Source organism: Mya arenaria, chromosome 16 (genome assembly GCF_026914265.1).
Source record: "Mya arenaria isolate MELC-2E11 chromosome 16, ASM2691426v1".
Taxonomy (NCBI): domain Eukaryota; kingdom Metazoa; phylum Mollusca; class Bivalvia; order Myida; family Myidae; genus Mya; species Mya arenaria.
Window position 1 is genome coordinate 24,755,004 of NC_069137.1, and position 21,183 is coordinate 24,776,186.

General features: G+C 35.4%; 1 protein-coding gene across 1 annotated transcript; it reads left to right on the top strand.

Annotated features, from left to right (window-relative positions):
- Positions 1 to 481: 481 nt before the first annotated feature.
- On the top strand, positions 482 to 18,015 carry LOC128222029 (uncharacterized). The gene is made up of 3 exons (XM_052930774.1): positions 482 to 507; positions 7,959 to 9,004; positions 11,390 to 18,015. Exons 2-3 carry the CDS (start codon positions 8,016 to 8,018, stop codon positions 11,442 to 11,444), a joined length of 1,044 nt encoding a protein of 347 aa, XP_052786734.1. The 5' UTR covers positions 482 to 507; positions 7,959 to 8,015; the 3' UTR covers positions 11,445 to 18,015.
- Positions 18,016 to 21,183: the final 3,168 nt, after the last annotated feature.

A 21,183-nucleotide genomic window follows, 5' to 3' on the forward strand; every position in this document is an offset into this window, starting at 1 on the left:
TTAGAATTAGGCCATTTCTGCAATGAAAATGTGTTACTGCGAAATTTGTATTTTCTTTATAATTAAGGATAGTTTTGGGTTACCCACAGAGTAAGTTCCTATTGAATTCATTCCATTATTATTTGATAAATCATTTCCTTGCGCTGATATTTTCTACATTTTCTGTTATTATGTATTTTTCTTGTTTGTTTGTATGCAGGGGTCATACTTGTAAATTCTCGTTTTTCATTTAAACTATTGATAAGTGTTTGCTATATCATTTAAGTATATTTGAAGTTTCTAGGCATTAACTGCATTAATCTAGCAGTCCAGATTTAGACTTTTAAAGGAAAACTAAGTAAGCTTGTCTTAGTAATGTAGCGTAACCGCATAGTTGCACGATTACCGCCCTTTGTTATAAATTAGCCATTTGTTTAGCGTAACCGCATAGTTGCACGATTACCGCCCTTTGTTATAAATTAGCCATTTGCACTTACAAAGTTAAATGTCTGGCGGTGTATTTCAAAGGTTAGTTTTACATTTTATACTTATTTATTCCATACAAATATATTATTAGCCACAATAATTATTAAAGAAATCATGTTAAACATTATTAATTAACCGGGAGTTGTTTTCATAAAAAGTATAAGTAAAAATAAAGCTGTCTCCCTTCATGTTTTCGGAAAGTGGAATATACCCGTTTTTCCCATCTTAATAATGAACTCGTCCGCCCGGTGAGTATATAAGCGCGTCGCTCGGCTGAAAGATTCATTCTGTGTTTGACCGCCGTCAAGGTAACATCAAACAGTAAACCAGAAATGGTCTTTCAAAGGCAAATAATTAGAGTCTTGACCTTCTGGCTGTTTATTATTGAACACAGAGCATTGTGACCTGTGGTATAAAAAGGCACCAGGAACTTGACATCTATAGGGTTATCTAGCGTTCCAGTTCAAGTAGCCAGTTACATAGAGCATTGCGATCTAGTCTGGTGAACGGAGCTGGTGGCTAGAAACTCTAGTAAGCCTCATACCTGACACCTGCGTTGGCCACAGAGCATTGCGATCTGCACGCTGACAAAGGTTAAGATGTTTTGCATCGCAAATAAACAAGCTCCCGTAAGGTTGATTTTGTTTTAGCCCACCAATCATTTTTCGAATTTGTTTAAATCATAAGGCAACGTAGCCTGAGGAAAATTTATATAAGAGCGATCCATATAAGTTCTACGACACCGATTGAACATACAGCCGGCATGTTACAGTAACTATATTTTTTCTGTAGGTAATTTTGCTTGTTTGAATATAATTTTTGTTTGTTGTAGATTTCTACCTTCCCCTGGGATGTTTGTATTGGAATAAACATAAAAACATTACAAGCACATTGTAATTTTTAATTAACGTTGAATTCATATCATTAAAGTAAACATGAATGATAAAACATACAATGTTGCGGCCTGGGAGTGAATGACCGATTGAATAATGGAATGAATAAATGATTAAGTCGTGTGGTTAAGTCGTGTTGTTAGGTCGTGTGGTTAAGCCGTGTGGTTTAGTCGTGTGGTTAAATCGTGTGGTTAGATCGTGTCGTTAAGTCGTGTGGTTAGGTCGTGTGGTTAAGTCGTGTGGTTAAGTCGTGTGGTTAAGTTGTGTGGTTAGCTCGTGTGGTTAGGTCATGTGGTTAAATCGTGTGGTTAGGTCGTGTGGTTAAGTCGTGTGGTTAAGTCGTGTGGTTTAGTCGTGTGGTTAAGTCGTGTGGTTAGCTCGTGTGGTTAAATTGTGTGGTTAGCTCGTGTGGTTAGGTCATGTGGTTAAATCGTGTGGTTAAGTCATGTGGTTAAGTCGTGTGGTTAGCTCGTGTGGTTAAGTTGTGTGGTTAAGTTGTGTGGTCAGGTCATGTGGTTAAATCCTGTGGTTAAGTCGTGTGGTTAAGTCGTGTCAAGTGGCATTAGCACTGCAACGCCATAACATCAGCATCAAAATTTGAAAACAAAAACTGTACAACATACCGATGTTTATATGCAATTGAATTACAATAGCAATATAGATGTAGATCAGATGATATATTCCTTTACAATAATGTAACAAATGTGTATTTCATTGATAACTTTGTACTCATACATTTTGTTTGTTTGTTTTGGGTATATTTGTCAAATCTTCAGTCGGTATGGACATAAATTTTTTTTTTCAAGTGTTTTGTCAATTCATATTATGTCAAATAATAATAAAAATGTTTTTTACATATAAATTATGATATGTATATATATCTTTATAAGTTTTGTCATTTGCATTTTTCCAGGAGAATTCCAAAATGAAAACAGATAAAGAACAAGTTTAATGAAGTATCTTTATATTTTGTTTACATCCGTGAAATTTTTGATTAGTGTGTTTACTTACGGAGCCACAGGTCCGTATTTTGAAATTATAATACAGCATCAAATTAACAGGTGTGAACAGCAGTGATATATTTATTGTAAGTTGTTAATTTCGTAAGGAACGACAGGGATCGAAAAACGATAAAACAGACAAGAAACCAATGTTAGAAATTGTCTTTAATGAACTCTCGAAGACTCAAATTTTAGCACCTTTTGAACTAAAGTAGACTATCCAAAACGAAGTACAAGAAGATTAATGCATTATCAACCCAGTTAAATGTGTAGTAATATAATACAGGAAAATATATAATTCGTTAAAGTATAAAGCCCTTTATTGATATACGAACGGTGTGTGTGTTTGCGTGCTGTCTGCGTGCTGTCTGCGTGCGTAAGAGCGTGCGTGAGTGCGTGTGTGATTACGTGCTTGCGTGAGTGCGTGCGTGAGTGAGTGCGTGCTTGCTTGAGTGCGTGCCTGTGTGCGTAAGTGCTTATGTAGGTTTGTGAGTGCATGTGTGCGTGTGTGAGTACGTGCGTGCCTGCGTGCGTTATTGCGTGCGTTAGAGTGTGTGCGTGCGTGCGTGCTTGCGTGCGTGCGTTCGTGTGTGCGTGTGAGTGTGTGTTAGTTTTATAATATTTTATTGCTCTTTTGTAAACAGTATAAATTACATGCAATTTACACGTTATTTACACGAACACTTATAATCAAATCGAACAAAAAGAACAAAATGGTTGGGCTACAAGTTATTACAACATCAGTTTCAGCCCTTCCCAGGCGTCAATATAGCGTCAATGTCGTGTAAAATCCATGATTAAAAGTTACTAGAACAATGAAAAAATGTTATTTACTTTAGAAAAGAAAAGAATTGGTTACCACAAAAGAGAAAAAACAATATAATAAGTTAATAACATCCCAGACCATTTATATCGTTATTGAGGATGATATCAAAAGAAACGTTTCGTTAATTGTATGTATTTAAAAACTTAAATAAAAAGTACACTGTTTTTATTGACTGTGCTATTTTCTTTCTAAAATAATAATTTACTTAAAGGATGGAACATTCGAGTATTTCTTAAAAATAACACCCGTTCTTCGCCGTATCTACTACATTTAAAGATGCACTCTTACTCCCAAATACGATTTACCGCAAGTAAAACAATTATTATAATTTACCAAAAAAATGGATTATATGTCAAAAACAATTATTACTATGAAGGATACCGGGATTAATTTGAAAGAAAGATACATAAAATACGGTATTTCTACCTTATGACACGATGGAAGATTGCAGTACTTTTAGCATTTACCAATCATTTAATATTTGTGCGTTGTTAAAGCTATTAAATGCACGGTCGCAATCGTGTAATCAGTAATTAATATTTTCCATAAATGCATTATTAAGTAATAAGTCGAAAGGTTTATCATTCAAATTTTATGCTTGTTATACATGTGTATGTATTAAATTTGAATAAGAGTGTCACTTCAAAGAAATAATGTTCTGCATCTTCTGTGCCTTGTCCACAGTCACACATAGTATTATCACGAAGAAATTTTATGTGGAGATGTGCATTAAGGTTTCTGCAAGCATTTCTAATTCTTGTATGGTGGATATTTGAAAGTCTCTCTCTGACAAGATATTTTTTCGGAACCATTGAGCATTTGCATATACATGTATGTTTTAAAGATGTCTTAAATTCATTTAGCGGGTTACTGTTACGAAGGTTAACATCAAGCCGGTTCGATAAAGCAATGGAAGATGGGATTTGTTAATTTCGAGTAAATATTTAAACGTCTAGGCATGGTAACATAATTATGTCTGTTTCGAAGCGGATAATTGGTTGTTTATTCAAGTGTGTGTGTGTGTGTGTGTGTGTGTGTATTCGCGCGCGCTTGCGTGCGTGCATGCGTGTTTGTGTGTGTGTGTGCGTGCGTGCGTGCGTGCGTGCGTGCGTGCGTGTGTGTATCTGTACGTGTGTGCGTGCGGGCGCGTGTGTGCGTGCGGGTGCGTGTGCGTGCGGGCGCGTGTGCGCGCGCGTGTGTGCGTGTGTGTGTGTGTCCGTGTGTGTTGGGTGTGGGGTGCGCATGTGTGCGTGCTTGCGTATGTACACGCGTTCTTGTATGTGTGCGTTTTTGGTCAGTATCTAGAAATCTGTAAATGCGTATACAAAATATATAACCATCAAGTGATGTGCCTTATCTATTTTAAACCGTTCACTCACCATCAACTGCATTATGCGACGGTTGATTCTACTGTGTGACAGAGTTTTGAAATACTCGGCCCGTATTCAGTGTAGATGTATCCAGTGTCATACTATGTTCTATTGCATATATCTGTTGAGCATATATATAAAACAATCATATGTGCAAATTATGATTGACTTTCGGATTTAAATAATATTTAATAATGCAAAGGGTTGGGCCACAATTAAAGAACATTATTAGATACGGCCCTCCGGTTATGGTATGGTTGGAATCAAGATATGTGTTGCATATGTAAAATAATGCTTTTAGAGATAGGAATTTGACAATTTTACACTAATAAAAATGTGCACATGTCTTGAAATAGGTTATTAAATAGTATAACAGTCGTGATTTGAAGTTAAGAAAACAACGGATCTATATACGAGGCTAATGTAACAAAATAGTATAAAGTAGGTATACACATGTTTAAAATACTTATTGACTGTAAAACAAAAACATGTACGAAAATTAAAAACGAACTGACAAATACACACACACGCACGCTCGCACGCACGCACGCACACATGCTCGTATATGCACGCACACACGCACCCTGCGCAAACACACATACTCGCATTCACAAACACATACGCACACTACAAACATGCGCACATACGCACATATGCATTATGCAAACACGCGCAGACGCATATTCGCATACGCACGCACTTACGTACAATACACAGACGCGCCAAAGCATACTTGTATATGCACGAACAAACGCTTTCTGCCCGCACGCATATTCGTTAACACATCCTACATACACGCACACGCAAACTAACATAAACTCGCACAAACACACCCTACACACACGAACACGCATACTCGCATACACTCGCACATACACACCCTACACACACGAACACGCATACTCACATACACTCGCACATACACACCCTACACACACGAACACGCATAATCGCATACACTCACACATATGCATCCCCCAACACACGCATACCCGCATCCACTCGTTTATGCGCTCCCTACTAACACTCAGACGAATACTCGAAAACACTAGCACATTCACACGCTACACACACGCATACTTGCAAACAAACGCACATTGGCATCCCCCCTACACACACACACACACAGGCGAGCGCACGCATGCATACTCGCATACACACACTTGCAAACAAACGCACATTGGCATCCCCCCCCCCCACACACACACAGGCCCGCGCGCGCGCACGCATACACGCATACACATACTTGCGCACACAGAATACAGCTTACAGTTGTTTTGAAAGTGTCATTATATTATTACGATATAAAGGACGCTTGGGGATAAAGATTTTCATATTCTATAGTTATTACCGAATATATTTAGAGAGTTATTAATTTAAAACCCGAATGGATATCGTTGCATCTGTTTCTAATCCCATTATGTGTCATTTTTAAATTAGTACTAATAAGTCTGCCCTAAATAAGTAGACTAAAATGAATTAAAGCAAAAATAAGTATAATGCTTGGTGTTGTTTATTATAGCGGAAAAACGCTTTCTGTTGACTGTTCCAACGCGGTAACCCAATTTAAGCTTTTGTATTAACTTGCTGAATTATGTGTGGTACATTTATGTCATTTTAACGGATGCCGAAACATTAAAAACAGCGGTCTGAATGACAGCAAATAGTCGAATAAACACGATAAATATCTTGCCGTATCACGGCGGTAATGTGTGATACATATACAGACTCAGTATTGTTTAAAAAAAAATCAGACATTCCGATGGCACAATTTAAATGAGTGTATGATCAAACAGCCATCCGAAGACCACGGACTAATATTTTTATAAATGATATACCAATAGTGGAAGGGTTTTGAAAAGCAAGCAACACTGGATAAACAGCATTGTTAAAATAAAAAAGATATATATATAAAAGTACGACTAAGTGTCGTAAAGAAAAACTTTGTTTTAAAACAATTATTACAGTCGAAACTCGATGGCTCGATATTCTAGGGACCGGCCAAAATACTTCGAGCCTCGAAAATATCGAGCCAAGCGGGATTACTAACAGAATATTTTTTTTTATTCGTTACAAAACGTATTGTTTACATCGTTTGTGATTGGCTACACCATCTCCGCAAGAAAAGCGAAGAGTATTTATTGGACATAATTGTAATCGTAAAGTTCGTAGCATGACTTATTCGATACTTATACAATATTTTTGATTTTTTTTAATTATGATAAAAATGCATTTATGCGAAAACAACAAACAAGCAATTTTAAACAGTGGGTAACACAACTATAGCTCATAAGGTATATCAGAATGCATAAAAATTTATAGATGGATAACAATTAGAGACAGAACTTAAAGTGATGGCATGTTAAATCAACCTGTTTAACCATTTAAATTTGATAATAATTATAATATCAGTCAAGCAATTTTAATCGATTAGCGCCTTGTGCTAAATGAAGCCAAGCAAGGTGTGAGATTCTTAACTGAACCCGCGAAAATGACATCGACCCAAGCATACAAAACAAAGTGTGAAATTTTAACTTGGGACCGCGAAAATTACTTCGAGCGTGGAGAAATTATCGACCCTCAAGATATCGAGCCATCCGATCGAATTTTATATGAACAAAGATTATAAAAAATCGGTCCTTTTAATCTGGTTCGAGCCAACGAGGATATCGAGCCATGAGATATAGAGCCAACGAGTTTCGACTGTATTATTATTATCATTATTATTTTTATTATTATTATTTTGATTATTATATTATTATTTTTCTAATTAGAATTATTATTATTATTATTATTATTATTATTATTATTATTATTATTATTGTTATTATTATTATTTATTTTATTATTATTTATTATTATTATTATCATTATTATTATTATTATTATTATTATTATTATTATTATCTATTATATTTTTTAACTTTTGTTATTATTATTATTATTATTATTATTATTATTATTATTATTATTATTATTATCATTATTATTATCATTATTATTATTATTTTTATTATATTTATTATTATTTATTATTATTATTATCATTATTATTTTTATTATTATTATTATTATTATTATTATTATTAATCTATTTTTATTATTATTATTATTATTATTATTATTATTATTATTATTATTATTATTGTCATTATTATTATTATTATTAATATTATTATTATTATTATTATTTTTATTTTATTTTTTATTATTATTATTATTATTATTATTATTATTTATCTATTTTTTATTATTATTATTATTATTGTCATTTTTATTATTATTATTATTATTATTATTATTATTATTATTATTATTACAACCTACTATGACTACTACTTATACTAATGTTAATACTTCTTCAAGATACATGTCATAATTATAACAAAACATTATTCAACAGAATGAACGGGAAGGACTTTTCTCTCACCTGAAAGACTTATCCCTGGAAAACATCTGCATGTCAGAGGAGCAGTTCAGACGACTATTGCAGTCTTTCATAAAAGCGGGAGGTACGTCATTGCGGTTGTGGGAGTTTTCCATAGAACCGGAAGATGATGTACCGCAGCTTCAGAATGGATACGAGCAGCAGGTAGTATCGTCTGACTGTAGAACATGCATTCATCTTGTGCTTGTTACCATCACAGTAGATGGGTTTATTCGGCTTATTGATTACGTGACCAGATGCGGTCAATCCGTGGAATGTGACTTGAAATTAATCACCCTGGAATCAAACCCTGCTGCTGAACAACCAGTCTTACCGATGTTGGGTCCACAGCCTATCTCAGCTGATTATACCACGGTGTTGGAACTATCTTGTATTAAGATGTCAACAGAACAAATTTGTCAAATCATCGGTAGGATTAATCAACTCGACCATTCAGTAACATTAACATTGGAGGGGTGTACCGTAAAATCAGACGAGTACACTCCGCTGAGGCATCAGATGGTGCCTCCTCCAAACACGTCACTAAACTATACCAAACATATTACGATCAAACGCATGAACATATCGGAAACATTGTGTTTGTATGCTGCTTCCAGTGCAATTTATTATGGATACACGTGTAAGATATCATGGTGTGATATACTGCCCAGTGAAGTGCCGCATGCAGACAATCTTCACTTTCCCCAGATGGCTGCCATCCACTCACCTGCTCATAGAGCAAAACTCACTTTTTATGTCGCATCAATACCACAACACGTAGTTGAGCGTCTCGCCTGCCAAGCAAAAATTTCTCAACATTTGGTTGAGTGTGTGTTAGATAAGTGTGATGTAGGGCCTCCTCCGGAAGTCTGGTCATTGAAGGAAAAGATGGAGGAAGACCCTGTCATTCAGATCGAGGAATTCAAGTTTGAACCAAACAACGACGAGCCCGACTATTGGTGGCCCAAAAGTTATAAAGCGGACCAAACATGGGACATCCGTTTTAAAGCAACCGCAAAAAAGTAAGTTAGTTTACGTTATATATATTTTAATTATGTTTTATATAGCCATTCTAGGCTTTATTTAAGCACGTATAACGGTAACGTTTTGCAATAGCCATTCAAAGACTATATTGAAATATGTCGAAACTCAGTGGCTATTCCCGGAACCGGCCAAAATACTTCGAGCCTCGAGAATATCGAGCCAAGCGGAATTTCTTACTGAATGTGTATTTGTCTTTGGTACATTAGCGAACGTCTTGTTTAACTCGTTTGTTACTTGCTACGTTATGTCCGCAAGAGAAGAGTATTTATTGAAACTATTTATCGTACAGTTCGCAATATGACGCAATCGATATTATGAAAATAGCATTTAATTTTTTTAAGCAATAGCAGTTAAACTATAAATACCTCTATGCAATAAAGACGCAATATTTACTCAGTGAGTAGCACCTTAACATAGATTAAGTTGTACGGGGTCATTCTCTAGATTGCTCAGCATTTGACATTTGGTAGGTATACCGAGCCATGCAACATCGAGCCAACGAGTATATCGAGCCATGCAATATCGAGCCAACGAGTATATCGAGCCATGCAATATCTATCCATGCAATATCGAGTCAACAGTATACCGAGCCATGCAATATCGAGCCAACAAGTATTTCGAGCCATGCAATACCGAACCAACAAGTTTAGTCTGTACGGAGTTTGCAATTTTAAAATTAAATTTTTGCAGGTATATTTTAAAATATTAATGCAAAACCTAATAAAAGGTGTGGAATACATTAGCGTATTGAGTATCTTTGTGAGTTTCAATTCTTTATTAGAGTCTCACCATTACAGATTAAAACAACATAATAGATACAGTTTTTAAAACAATGCCACATATAATACTTACGACCATGAGGACAAATCATTTATTTACAAATCCTAAATCGTATCTATTGTTTTTAGTGTTACCCAGACCTATCATGGAATATTGCCGAACCCACAATGTATTCCAGTTACATGTATAAGATATTGTTTCATGCACACCGATGGACATGTCCGGTTTATTCAGCCAAGCCAGATGAGTCACGCGCAACAACGCGCCACTTCTTATTATTTCATTGTATTGTTTATAAAATTTACATTGTGTCATTTTTATAAAGCGCAAATAAATGAATAAGTAAGCGGGATTTAATTAAAACCGCGATCTTGAAAGGATCCACTTGACATTAACAGTGATCTTAATAGACTACGGGTATTGACGTCAGTAAGAAACGTCGCACGCGCGTTTTGCCAAATTGTGCAAAAATGCGTTTTCTACATCAACATTTTTATAAATTAATTACTTTAGGTATGCACTCAAAAATAATCTTTTTTTTCGACAAGCATCATTATCGATTTAAGCGCGTGCACTCAGATCGTATATTTCAATCCGGTGCGGAAACACATAGTGGATATTATTAGGGGTGACTGTAATAGTTACGCAATCGTTGTCACGTAACGCCAACGCTCACTTAACTTTCTTGATAGTTCGTTCAGTAACCAACCAACAACTGTTCAAGTGTTCTAAGTCTTTATTGTTCAACGTTCTTTCTAAGTATACTAATCAGTATATAATACAGCATGACATTTAAGGTAATCTCGCATCCTAACTGCCGTCCATTAAGGACCCAAGGCCGCGTTCTTGCCTTGCCTAACCTACTCTGTTTTCACATCCCAAATCATCTCTTTTAAACTGATTTGTTGTCTACATATGACAGCTTTACAACCACAGGAATACACGTTTTTGTGATTAACATGACCATTTTGTACATTTGTACCAGGTCGGCTGTCAACCATCTTCATATTCAAATGACAATCAAATATGCCCTACATTACTAAACATACAGTATGTAGACACATATCCATTTAATTAAATCTTAATTATATCTTAAATATAACGTATTACGTCACATTCTATAGTAACTCTGCTACGTGACATCGTTGACTGTAATGCTGATTTCCCTGGATATAGATATGCAAATGCGTCAGGCGGATTTAAAAAAATAATCAAAATATACCAACAGCCCGACACAATGATGCCGTTGAAAACTAATTTTTATCGTAAGAATGAAACTTAGTTTAACATCTGTGGTGGTATTCAACATAAGTTAATCTCAGGGTCATACATTATTGACTCCATTCATTCTCTTGGGCACTAACTTATAACAAGTAATCCGATTAGCTACATCGTTCGTATATCCAATTAGAAAAATAATGAATACCAGCCCATATGTTTCATAGTTTATCAAACACTGATCTTAAATGACTTAAAAAGCTTATAATGATATAACTTGTTTATTTGAATACAAATTAACTATTCTTTAAAAATAAAACAGTTAATCAAATTCTTACCCCGCTGAAACATTTCTATCGATTCAGGTCTGCACTCACTGAGTCCACTGCAGAGAATGCCGAAGTCACGGAATGTACATGAATGTAGAACGGACGTCGGAGTATTGGACAACGTGCGATCAACACGGACAGTTCATTTATGCTAAGTTTTATTAGAACGTTTTATACAACTTGTGCCTGCATTTTCGAGACTTAAAGTTCAATCAGGCAAAGTGTAACGAGCACAATTGCCATTTTGGAGATTTAGAGTTTAATATGGCAAAGTGTAACAAAAGCTTTGGCACAATTGGTGCCTGCAATTGGGATACTAGAGTACACTCATGTAAAGTGTAAGAAAAAACAATGTACACAATTTATGAGATTGAAACGTATTTGGAATTGCTTTTGTAGATACTTAAATTACAAATTCATTTTAGCATAAATTTCTGTAAATACTCTCATCATTTGATAGTTTTTTTCACAAGGTATATAAATGTCACTTTTCTTGAATCATATGTATCGTTTTTTAAAGAACGTTTGAAAGATAATTGCTTAGTTTCTTGTTGATATAATGATGCAAATATGTATTATAAATTATAACAACTCAGGCACATACGGTGAAAACAACCATAGTTATTTTTTTTTCCATTTGGCCCCCTTTATTAAGAGTCACCTTCTGCATTTTGCCCCCTTTATCAAGAGTTATATTGTGTATTTTGTTCCCCTTGATCAACAGTTATCCTTTCCAATTGGCCCCTTTATGAACTGTTATCTTTACCATTTGGCCCCTTTATGAACTGTTATCTTTACCATTTGGTCCCTTTATGAACTGTTATCTTTACCATTTGGTCCCTTTATGAACTGTTATCTTTACCATTTGGTCCCTTTATGAACTGTTATCTTTACCATTTGACCCCTTTATGAACTGTTATTTTTACCATTTGTCCCCTTTATGAACTGTTATCTTTACCAGTTGGCCCCTTTATGAACTGTTATCTTTACCATTTAGCCCCTTTATGAACTGTTATCTTTACAATTTGGCCCCTTTATAAACTGTTATCTTTACAATTTGGCCCCTTTATAAACTGTTATCTTTACCATTTGGCCCCTTTATGAACTGTTATCTTTACCATTTTGCCCCTTTATGAACTGTTATCTTTACCATTTGGCCCCTTTATGAACTGTTATCTTTACCATTTGGCCCCTTTATAAAATGTTATCTTTACCATTTGGCCCCTTTATCAAAAGTTGTCTTTTTTTATTGTCCCCTCTTTATGAAGAGTTATCTTTTCAATTTGGCCCTTTTTATCAAGAGGTATCTCTTATAGTTGGCCCTCTTTTTCAAGAGTTATCTTTTATATAATACCGTTTTTATCAAGAATTATCTTTTCAATTTGGGCCCCCTTTACAAAGAGTTATATTTTCTATTTTGACCCATTAATCAATTAAATTGTTTGGTATCCTTTATCAGAAACGATCTTGTCCGTTTGGCCCCTTTTTCATGACTTATCTTTTCCATTTTGCACCCCACCCCCTCTTTATAAATAGTTGTCTTTTCCATTTGGTCCCCTTCATCAGAGTTATCTTTTCTAGTTGGCCCCTTTTCAAAATTATCCGTTCATTTAGCCTCCCTCTTCATCAAGAGTTATCTTTTTCCTATATCCCCCCTTTATCAAGAATGCAATTGTCCATTTGTCAAGAGTAAAACGATCGGTGGAACAGCCATACATTTTACCTTGTTATTTTATAAGTGAATCACTTTGATGTAACAAAGAAGTCATTTTCCATACTTATTTCTGATTTTGATATGTTTATTTAAGTAATTGACTGTAAGATGTGCGTGTATTATTGATTTGGTATTCACCATAATGCTTGTAAAAGTATGTTTGTCGATTTGAAGGTACGATGTGAAATACATATCTTTAGTTATTGATATGATTTTAACGTGTTTATTGTGAATTGGTTGACCCTCTGCATGAACAACAGAATAACCAATTAACAATGTATGGATTTTTGGATATCCACGTTGGTATACACCATTGGTTTCAATAACATCCCGAGGCTGACATGGGCCATTTATAATAATACAAAGCTTTCAGAAAGAGATATGAGTAATCAAACGATTGAAATACCTCTCTTTCCTAACTTCATTCGGATAGCATAAAATAAAATAGTGTGCTTTAAGATAACTTATACAGTATGTAACATTGGAGGAAAAGAAAAGCAAAAGCGTGTACATGTATAACATACTGTCTGTTAAATACCCTTTGCCATGATTCATTTTTTCTCTTTTATTTATGCATTCATGAACATTGTTTCAATATCCTTTATCAATCAGAATCTATGTATACAGAAATAATTGTGTCAATATGTTCCTATTTATAAGTTCTGAACATAATAAATGATAGTTTCATGTTTGCTTTGTACTTTTTGTAAATATGTTTTTTGAATGAACATACGATATTTTGAATTGAAAAACACGAAGAAATGAAAAATAGTTCGTACTTCTGTACACCTTTGTGTTAAATCTATTACTTACAAGAATTTTAACCATATATTTTTAATTTCTATCAATTGTAGTATTCCTTTGTAAGTAAATAATAGTAATTCGTAAGCGGTACGTGAAATGAAAGATCATTGTATGATTATTTTTTTAGCTTTGAATAACCTGTGAAAATCTTGTTTGTGTACATAAATGAATTCATTACGAAAAACTTTATGCAAAACTGAAAGAAATCAATATATACATGTTTCATTGAAATTAACTTATTAAGTATATATCTGTATATACATTAACCTATGTTATTCATTGCAGTTGTAGTATGCCCATGTAAATAAGTACATTGTTCATTTATTCACATGATTAGACGTTACATGTACGAACTGATCATTGTATGATGTTTTGTATTTTGCTTTGGATAACTTGTGTATATAGTTATTGGATGAGTTATTGTTTTCTTTAAGGGAAAGTCGCATTGTTGATAAAGAATTGAATTTATAACAAAAAACTCAAAGGAATCAATATGTGAAAGTTTCCTAAAATTTCCTTTTATGGAAATTTCTGCATATTATTTTAAACCTTGGTTATTCATATCAGTTGTAGTATGCCCATGTTTATCGTACATTGTTTATTTATTCTGATTAGACGGTACTTGTATGTACTGATCATTGTATGATATTTTGTATTTTGCTTTGTACAAGTTTTGAACATAGTTATTGGATGAGTTATTGTTTTGTTAAAGGGAAAGACACCTTAACAAATGAAGTTGACGGTAAAAGAACGTGTTTTAAATATTTTTGCTTTTCCATTGTAATGAGTATAGTGTTGATGTATTGAAAAAAGTAAAAATCACATGAAAGAAGGTTAATGGTGTCTGTAATTCATTTACATTTCGTAAGTTGATTACTATTGTTCCATTACTGAACGCAGTCGACGTTACATCAATGTATATTGATTGACACAATATGGTGACTGACATGTATTTGCTTTCCCAAATTGTAATTATTGTATTTTTCAATTACTGAGCTAAATAGACGGAACATGGACGTAAGGTAATGTTGTATGCAATTCATTTACCTTTTACATGTTCATTTCTATTTTGTTCAACTTGTTGAACTTAGTAGATATAACATTACCATCCATTTATGGTGTCTGCAATTCATTTACTTTTCAATGGTTAATTACTATAGTGTTAAGTTTATAAGCTTAGCAGATGGAACAATAACGTATGTTAATGGTGTCTGCAATTTATTAACTATTCGCATAATAATTACGATATTGTTCAAGTATTGAAATAAGAAGACGTAATATTAACGTAGGCTTATGGTGTCTGCAATTGATTAACTTTTATAAGTTAATTACTCTATTGTTCAATTACTGAACGTAGTAGATGGAACATTAACGTAAGTTAATGGTGTCTGCAATTTATTAACTATTCGCATATCAATTACGATATTGTTCACTTATTGAAATAAGTAGACGTAATATTAACGTAGGCTTATGGTGTCTGCAATTTATTAACTTTTTATAAGTAAACAACGATATTGTTTACTTATTTAACTACGAAGACGTATTATTAACGTAAGGCTATTGTATCTGCAATTTATTTACTTTTCATAATTATTGCGTTTCGACTTGAGGGTGTTTTAAAAAAAGGCAAAGGTTTTTTATTTCGAAATATGACCAAATTTTAACTGTCTAGGTCGCAATCGTTTTCAAGTTTCAGAATGATGTAAGTGCTTTTTTATTTAGTCTTATACAGTTTATAAAAGAAAGATATAACTTTATTGGATAAAGTCAAATATTCCCAATAGTGAATTAAATATCCATGCTTTGGAAGCTTTCAATCACCCTTATTGTTTATAGAAATGTTGTAAAATATAAGTGCTGCACGCATGCTGTGTTAGTGACCTCTGATATAGACACAATTCATGGATGAAGAATTTGAAGTCTATGTATGGACGATGTGTAATTATTCCGTTTTGTATTGAGTGGAATAGTGAGTTTTAAATCTGTGTATTGATAGTGTGTATTTACTATTAGTGTGATGGTGTGTATAAACTCTGGGTTTGGGTGGCGTGTAATATCTTTATGTGTGTATGGTGTGAATTTGTTCTATGTATGAATGGTGTGTAATAACTCTTTGTATTGATATTATATAATAACTCTATGCATGAATGGCTTGTAAAAATATATTTTTTGTAATAACTGTATGTATGGATGGTTTATAATATCTCTATTAAAATCGTGATTGGTAACTCTATATTTGCATGGTGTGTAAAACTATATGTGTGGATGGTGAGTTCTAACTCTATATAAGGGATTATGTTTTATCACTCTATGTATTGACCGTGTGTAATAACTTGCATGGAATCATTGTAATAATCATATTTTATGGTGTGTAATAACGCTTTTAAATGGATGATGTGTAATAATGTTATGCGTGGGTGCTGGGTAATAGCTCTATGTGTGTATGGTGTGTAATATAACTATATGTATGTATATTACATTCTTACTATATGTTTGGAATATGTGTAATAACTATATGTATGGATAGTTAACATTACCTCTATGTTTATATTGTGTGTAAGAACAATTTATATGGATGATGCATTCGAACTAAAAGTATGGAGTGTGTGTAATAAGTATATGTATGGACGATGTGTAGTAAATGTATGTATGGATAGTTAACATTAACTCAATGTTTGTATGGTGTGTAAGAACTATGTGTATGGATGATGCATTCGAACTTTATGTATGGATTGTTTGTAATAATCATATGTATGGACGATGTGTAGTAACTATGTATGGATTGTGTGTAATAAGTATATGTACGGACGATGTGTAGTAACTATGTATGGAGTGTGTGAAATAAGTATATGTAAGGACGATCTGTAGTAACTATTAATGGAGTGGGTGTAATAATCATATGTATGGACGATGTGTAGTAACTATGTATGGATTGTGTGTAATAAGTATATGTACAGACGATGTGTAGTAACTATTAATGGAGTGGGTGTAATAATCATATGTATGGACGATGTGTAGTAACTATGTATGGATTGTGTGTAATAAGTATATGTACGGACGATGTGTAGTAACTATGTATGGAGTGTGTGAAATAAGTATATGTATGGACGATGTGTAGTAACTATGTATGGATTGTGTGTAATAAGTATATGTACAGACGATGTGTAGTAACTATTAATGGAGTGGGTGTAATAAGTATATGTATGGACGATGTGTAGTTACTATGTATGGAGTGTGTGTAATAAGTATATGTACGGACGATGTGTCGTAACTATGTAGGGCGTGTGTGTAATAAGTATATGTACGAACGATATGTAGTAACTATGTATGGAGTGTGTGTAATAAGTATATGTAAGAACGATCAGTAGTAACTATGTATGGAGTGTGTGTAATAAGTATATGTACGGACGATGTGAGGTAACTATGTATGGAGTGTGTGTAATAAGTATATGTAAGGACGATGTGTAGTAACTATGTATGGAGTGTGTGTAATAAGTATATGTACGGACGATGTGAAGTAACTATGTATGGAGTGTGTGTAATAAGTATATGTAAGGACGATCTGTAGTAACAATGTATGGAGTGTGTGTAATAAGTATATGTACGGACGATGTGTAGCAACTATGTATGGAGTGTGTGTAATAAGTATATGTAAGGACGATCTGTAGTGACTATGTATGGAGTGTGTGTAATAAGTATATGTATGGACGATGTGTAGTAACTATGTATGGAGTGTGTGTAATAAGTATATGTACGGACGATGTGTAGTAACTATGTATGGAATGTGTGTAATAAGTATATGTACGGACGATCTGTAGTAACTATGTAGGGAGTTTGTGTAATAAGTATATGTAAGGACGATGTGTAGTAACTATTCATGGAGTGTGTGTACTCATATGGCAATACAGTGGAGTCGTATTTTTACTGTAAAATGAACATATCTAGTGCTGTTCATAAATAACTATATTTTGATTAAAATTTCAGCCAATAATTGAATAGATGAGTGTATGATATATATATATATATTGTTTTAAGAGATTGAACAAATGTGTTTATATAGTGTGTTTTGCTACTTGAGATTGAGTCAATGTGTGTATTTAATATACATTGCTATGATAGATTGAATAAATGTCTGTGAATGATCTGTTTTGTAAATTTACATTTCTTATAAAGCGCGACTTAATGGGCATTTGACCTTATGTAGTACTTTCTAGTTGCATTTATTTGGTTTTCTCCAATATAAAATTAAGAAAATTATTGCGAAATCTTCATGGTTGTGCTAACGTATTTGTTTTGGAAGTATGGATGTCAGGTCGCCGGTCAACTGGCTCATCTTATGACAAAAAACTACGTTTTATTTGGACAGGTCATAGTGGCAAAAGCGGTTTGGTATGTTACCATGCATGGAGTTAATGTAATATAGAATAAACATAAAGCTCTCTATAGCAATTTCACAACTCTCTATTAAACTGAACCAAATTAACGCTCTCCCATCCGTAGGGTGTTGAAAGGTGAATGAAGAGCATAAAACTGTTTCTTACAAGGCCACAATTCTAAATGAACCAAGCGTGCGCAGCTCAAATATCATGGTGTTGATAGCTGTAATACAAGCATAAATCTGTATCAAACAAGGCAACAATTCTCTGTAAAAATGAACCAAGCGTGTACAGCTCCATCTTCATAGTGTTGATAGTTGCAATATAAGCATAAAGCTGTATCTAACAAGGCCACAACTCTCTGTTAAAATGAACCAAGCGTGCGCAGCTCTATCTTCATGGTGTTGATAGTTGTAATATAAGCATAAAGCTGTATCTAACAAAGCCACAACTCTCTGCAATTGCCAGTAGTCAAGTAGTTCTCCGACACGTGCCTGACAGTAGTCGAGTAGTTCTACGGCACGTGTCTGCCAGTGGGCGAGTAGTTCCCCAACACGTGTCTGCAAGTGGGTGAGAAGTTCTCCGACACGTGCCTGCCAGTAGGCCTGTAGTTCTCCGACACGTGTCTGCAAGTAGGTGAGTAGTTCTCGGATATGTACATACCTGTAGACGAGTAATACTAATACGAGTGATAAGTGGGTAGTTCTCAGACACGCGACTTCCAGTAGTCAATAACCTTTCGGACACTAACCTACCAGTAATTGAATAATTTCGGACACGCGACAGGAAGTAAGTTAGTAGATCACGTGCCTAACAGTAGGCGAATCGTTCACGGACACGTGATTTCCAGACGGCGAGAATTGATCGGATACTTAATACCCTGCAGGTGAGTAGTTCTCGGACAAGTGCATGTCAGTAAGCGAGTTGTTTTTGAACACGTGTCTACCAGTAGGCGAGTAGTTCTCGGACATGAACCTACCTGAAGGCGGGTTGTTTTTGTACATGAACCTATCAGTAGGCGAGTTGTTCTCGGACATGTACCTACCAGTAGGCGAGTTGTTTTTGAACACGTTTCTGCCAGTGAGTACCTACAAGTAAGCGAGTATTTCTTGGACACGTGTCTTCCGGTAGGGGATTAGTTCTCGTGCACGTGCCAACCGGAAGGCGAATAATTATTCGAAATATGATTAATAGTATGCGAGTATTTCTCGGACACTTGCCTACCAGTAGGTGTGTAGTTTTCTCACATGTGCCAACCCGTAGGCGAGAAGTTCTCGAACAATTGCCTTTCAATAAATGGGAAGTTCTTAGACGAGTGCCAACCAGTAGGATGTAGTTCTCAGACACATGACATTCATTTACCGAGTTGTTCTAAGACTCGTGCCTACCTGTAGTTGAGCTATTTTCGGACACGTGTCACCAGTAGGCGCGTAGTTCCCTGACACTTGTCTACCAGTAGGCGAGTAATTCTCGTAAACGTGCCTACCAGTAGGTAAGTAATTCTCGTACATGTGCCTACCAGTAGGTGAGTAGTTCTCGGACACGTGGTTTCCAGTAATCGGGTAGTTCTCGTACACGTGTTTTCCAGTAGGTGAGTAGTTCTCGTACACGAGTTTTCCAGTAGGTGAGTAGTTCTCGTACACGTGTTTTCCAGTAGGTGAGTAGTTCTCGTACACGTGTTTTCCAGTAGGTGAGTAGTTCTCGTACACGTGTTTTCCAGTAGGTGAGTAGTTCTCAGACATGTGCCTTCCAGTAAGCGACTAGTTCCCTTATACGTGCCTTCCAGTAGGTGCGTAGTTCTCAGACACGTGGCTTACGGTAGGCGAGTAAGTCTCGTACACGGGCCTACCAGTAGGTGAGTAATTCTCGGACACGTGCCTACCAGTAGGTGAGTAGTTCTCGGACATGTGCCTACCAGTAGGCGAGTAGTTCTCAGACATGTGCCTTCCAGTAGACGGTTAGTTTCCGGACATGTGTCTTCCTGTAGGTGAGTAGTTCTCGGACCTTTGCCTTCCTGTTGGCGGCTAGTTCTAGTACATGTGCCTACCAGCAGGTGAGTAGTTCTCGGACACGTGCCTACCAGTATGTAAGTAGTACTCGGACACGTGCCTACCAGTAGTGAGTAGTTCTCGTACACGAGTTTTCCAGTAGGTGAGTAGTTCTCGTACACGTGTTTTCCAGTAGGTGAGTAGTTCTCGTACACGTGTTTTCCAGTAGGTGAGCAGTTCTCGTACACGTGTTTTCCAGTAGGTGAGTAGTTCTCAGACATGTGCCTTCCAGTAAGCGACTAGTTCCCTTATACGTGCCTTCCAGTAGGTGCGTAGTTCTCAGACACGTGGCTTACGGTAGGCGAGTAAGTCTCGTACACGGGCCTACCAGTAGGTGAGTAATTCTCGGACACGTGCCTACCAGTATGTAAGTAGTACTCGGACACGTGCCTACCAGTAGTGAGTATTTCTCGGACACGTGTTTTCCAGTAGTTGAGTAGTTCTCGGACACGTGGCTTCCAGTAGGTGAGTAGATCCCGGACACGTGTCTTCCAGTAGGTGAGTAGTTCTCGGACACGTGGCTTGCAGTAGATGAGTAGATCCCGGACACGTGCCTACCAGTAGGTGAGTAGTTCTCTGACACTTGCCTACCAGTAGGTGAGTAGTTCTCGGACATGTATTTCGTGTAGGCGAGTAGTTCTTAGACATATGCCTTCCAGTAAGCGACTAGTTCTCAGACACGTGCCTTCCAGTTGGCGGGTAGTTTTCGGACACGTGGCTTCAGTAGGCAAATAATTTTCGGACGGGCCAAACACACGTTTTATAGCGGAAGTCAAATGTGATTTGAATCGGGGATCAACTGTCAGATTTTAATAAAAAAATCCCAACCTGTTGAAAAGTGTTGGTACCTACACAAATGGTTCAATCATTTGATTAATAATACTCAAA

Bases quoted from the DNA above. Each gene is read 5' to 3' on its own strand.
- LOC128222029 (XM_052930774.1), top strand. From the start codon at position 8,016: ATGTCAGAGGAGCAGTTCAGACGACTATTGCAGTCTTTCATAAAAGCG. The intron at 9,005-11,389 runs GTAAGTTAGTTT...CTATCGATTCAG, and splicing joins TTTAAAGCAACCGCAAAAAA to GTCTGCACTCACTGAGTCCA.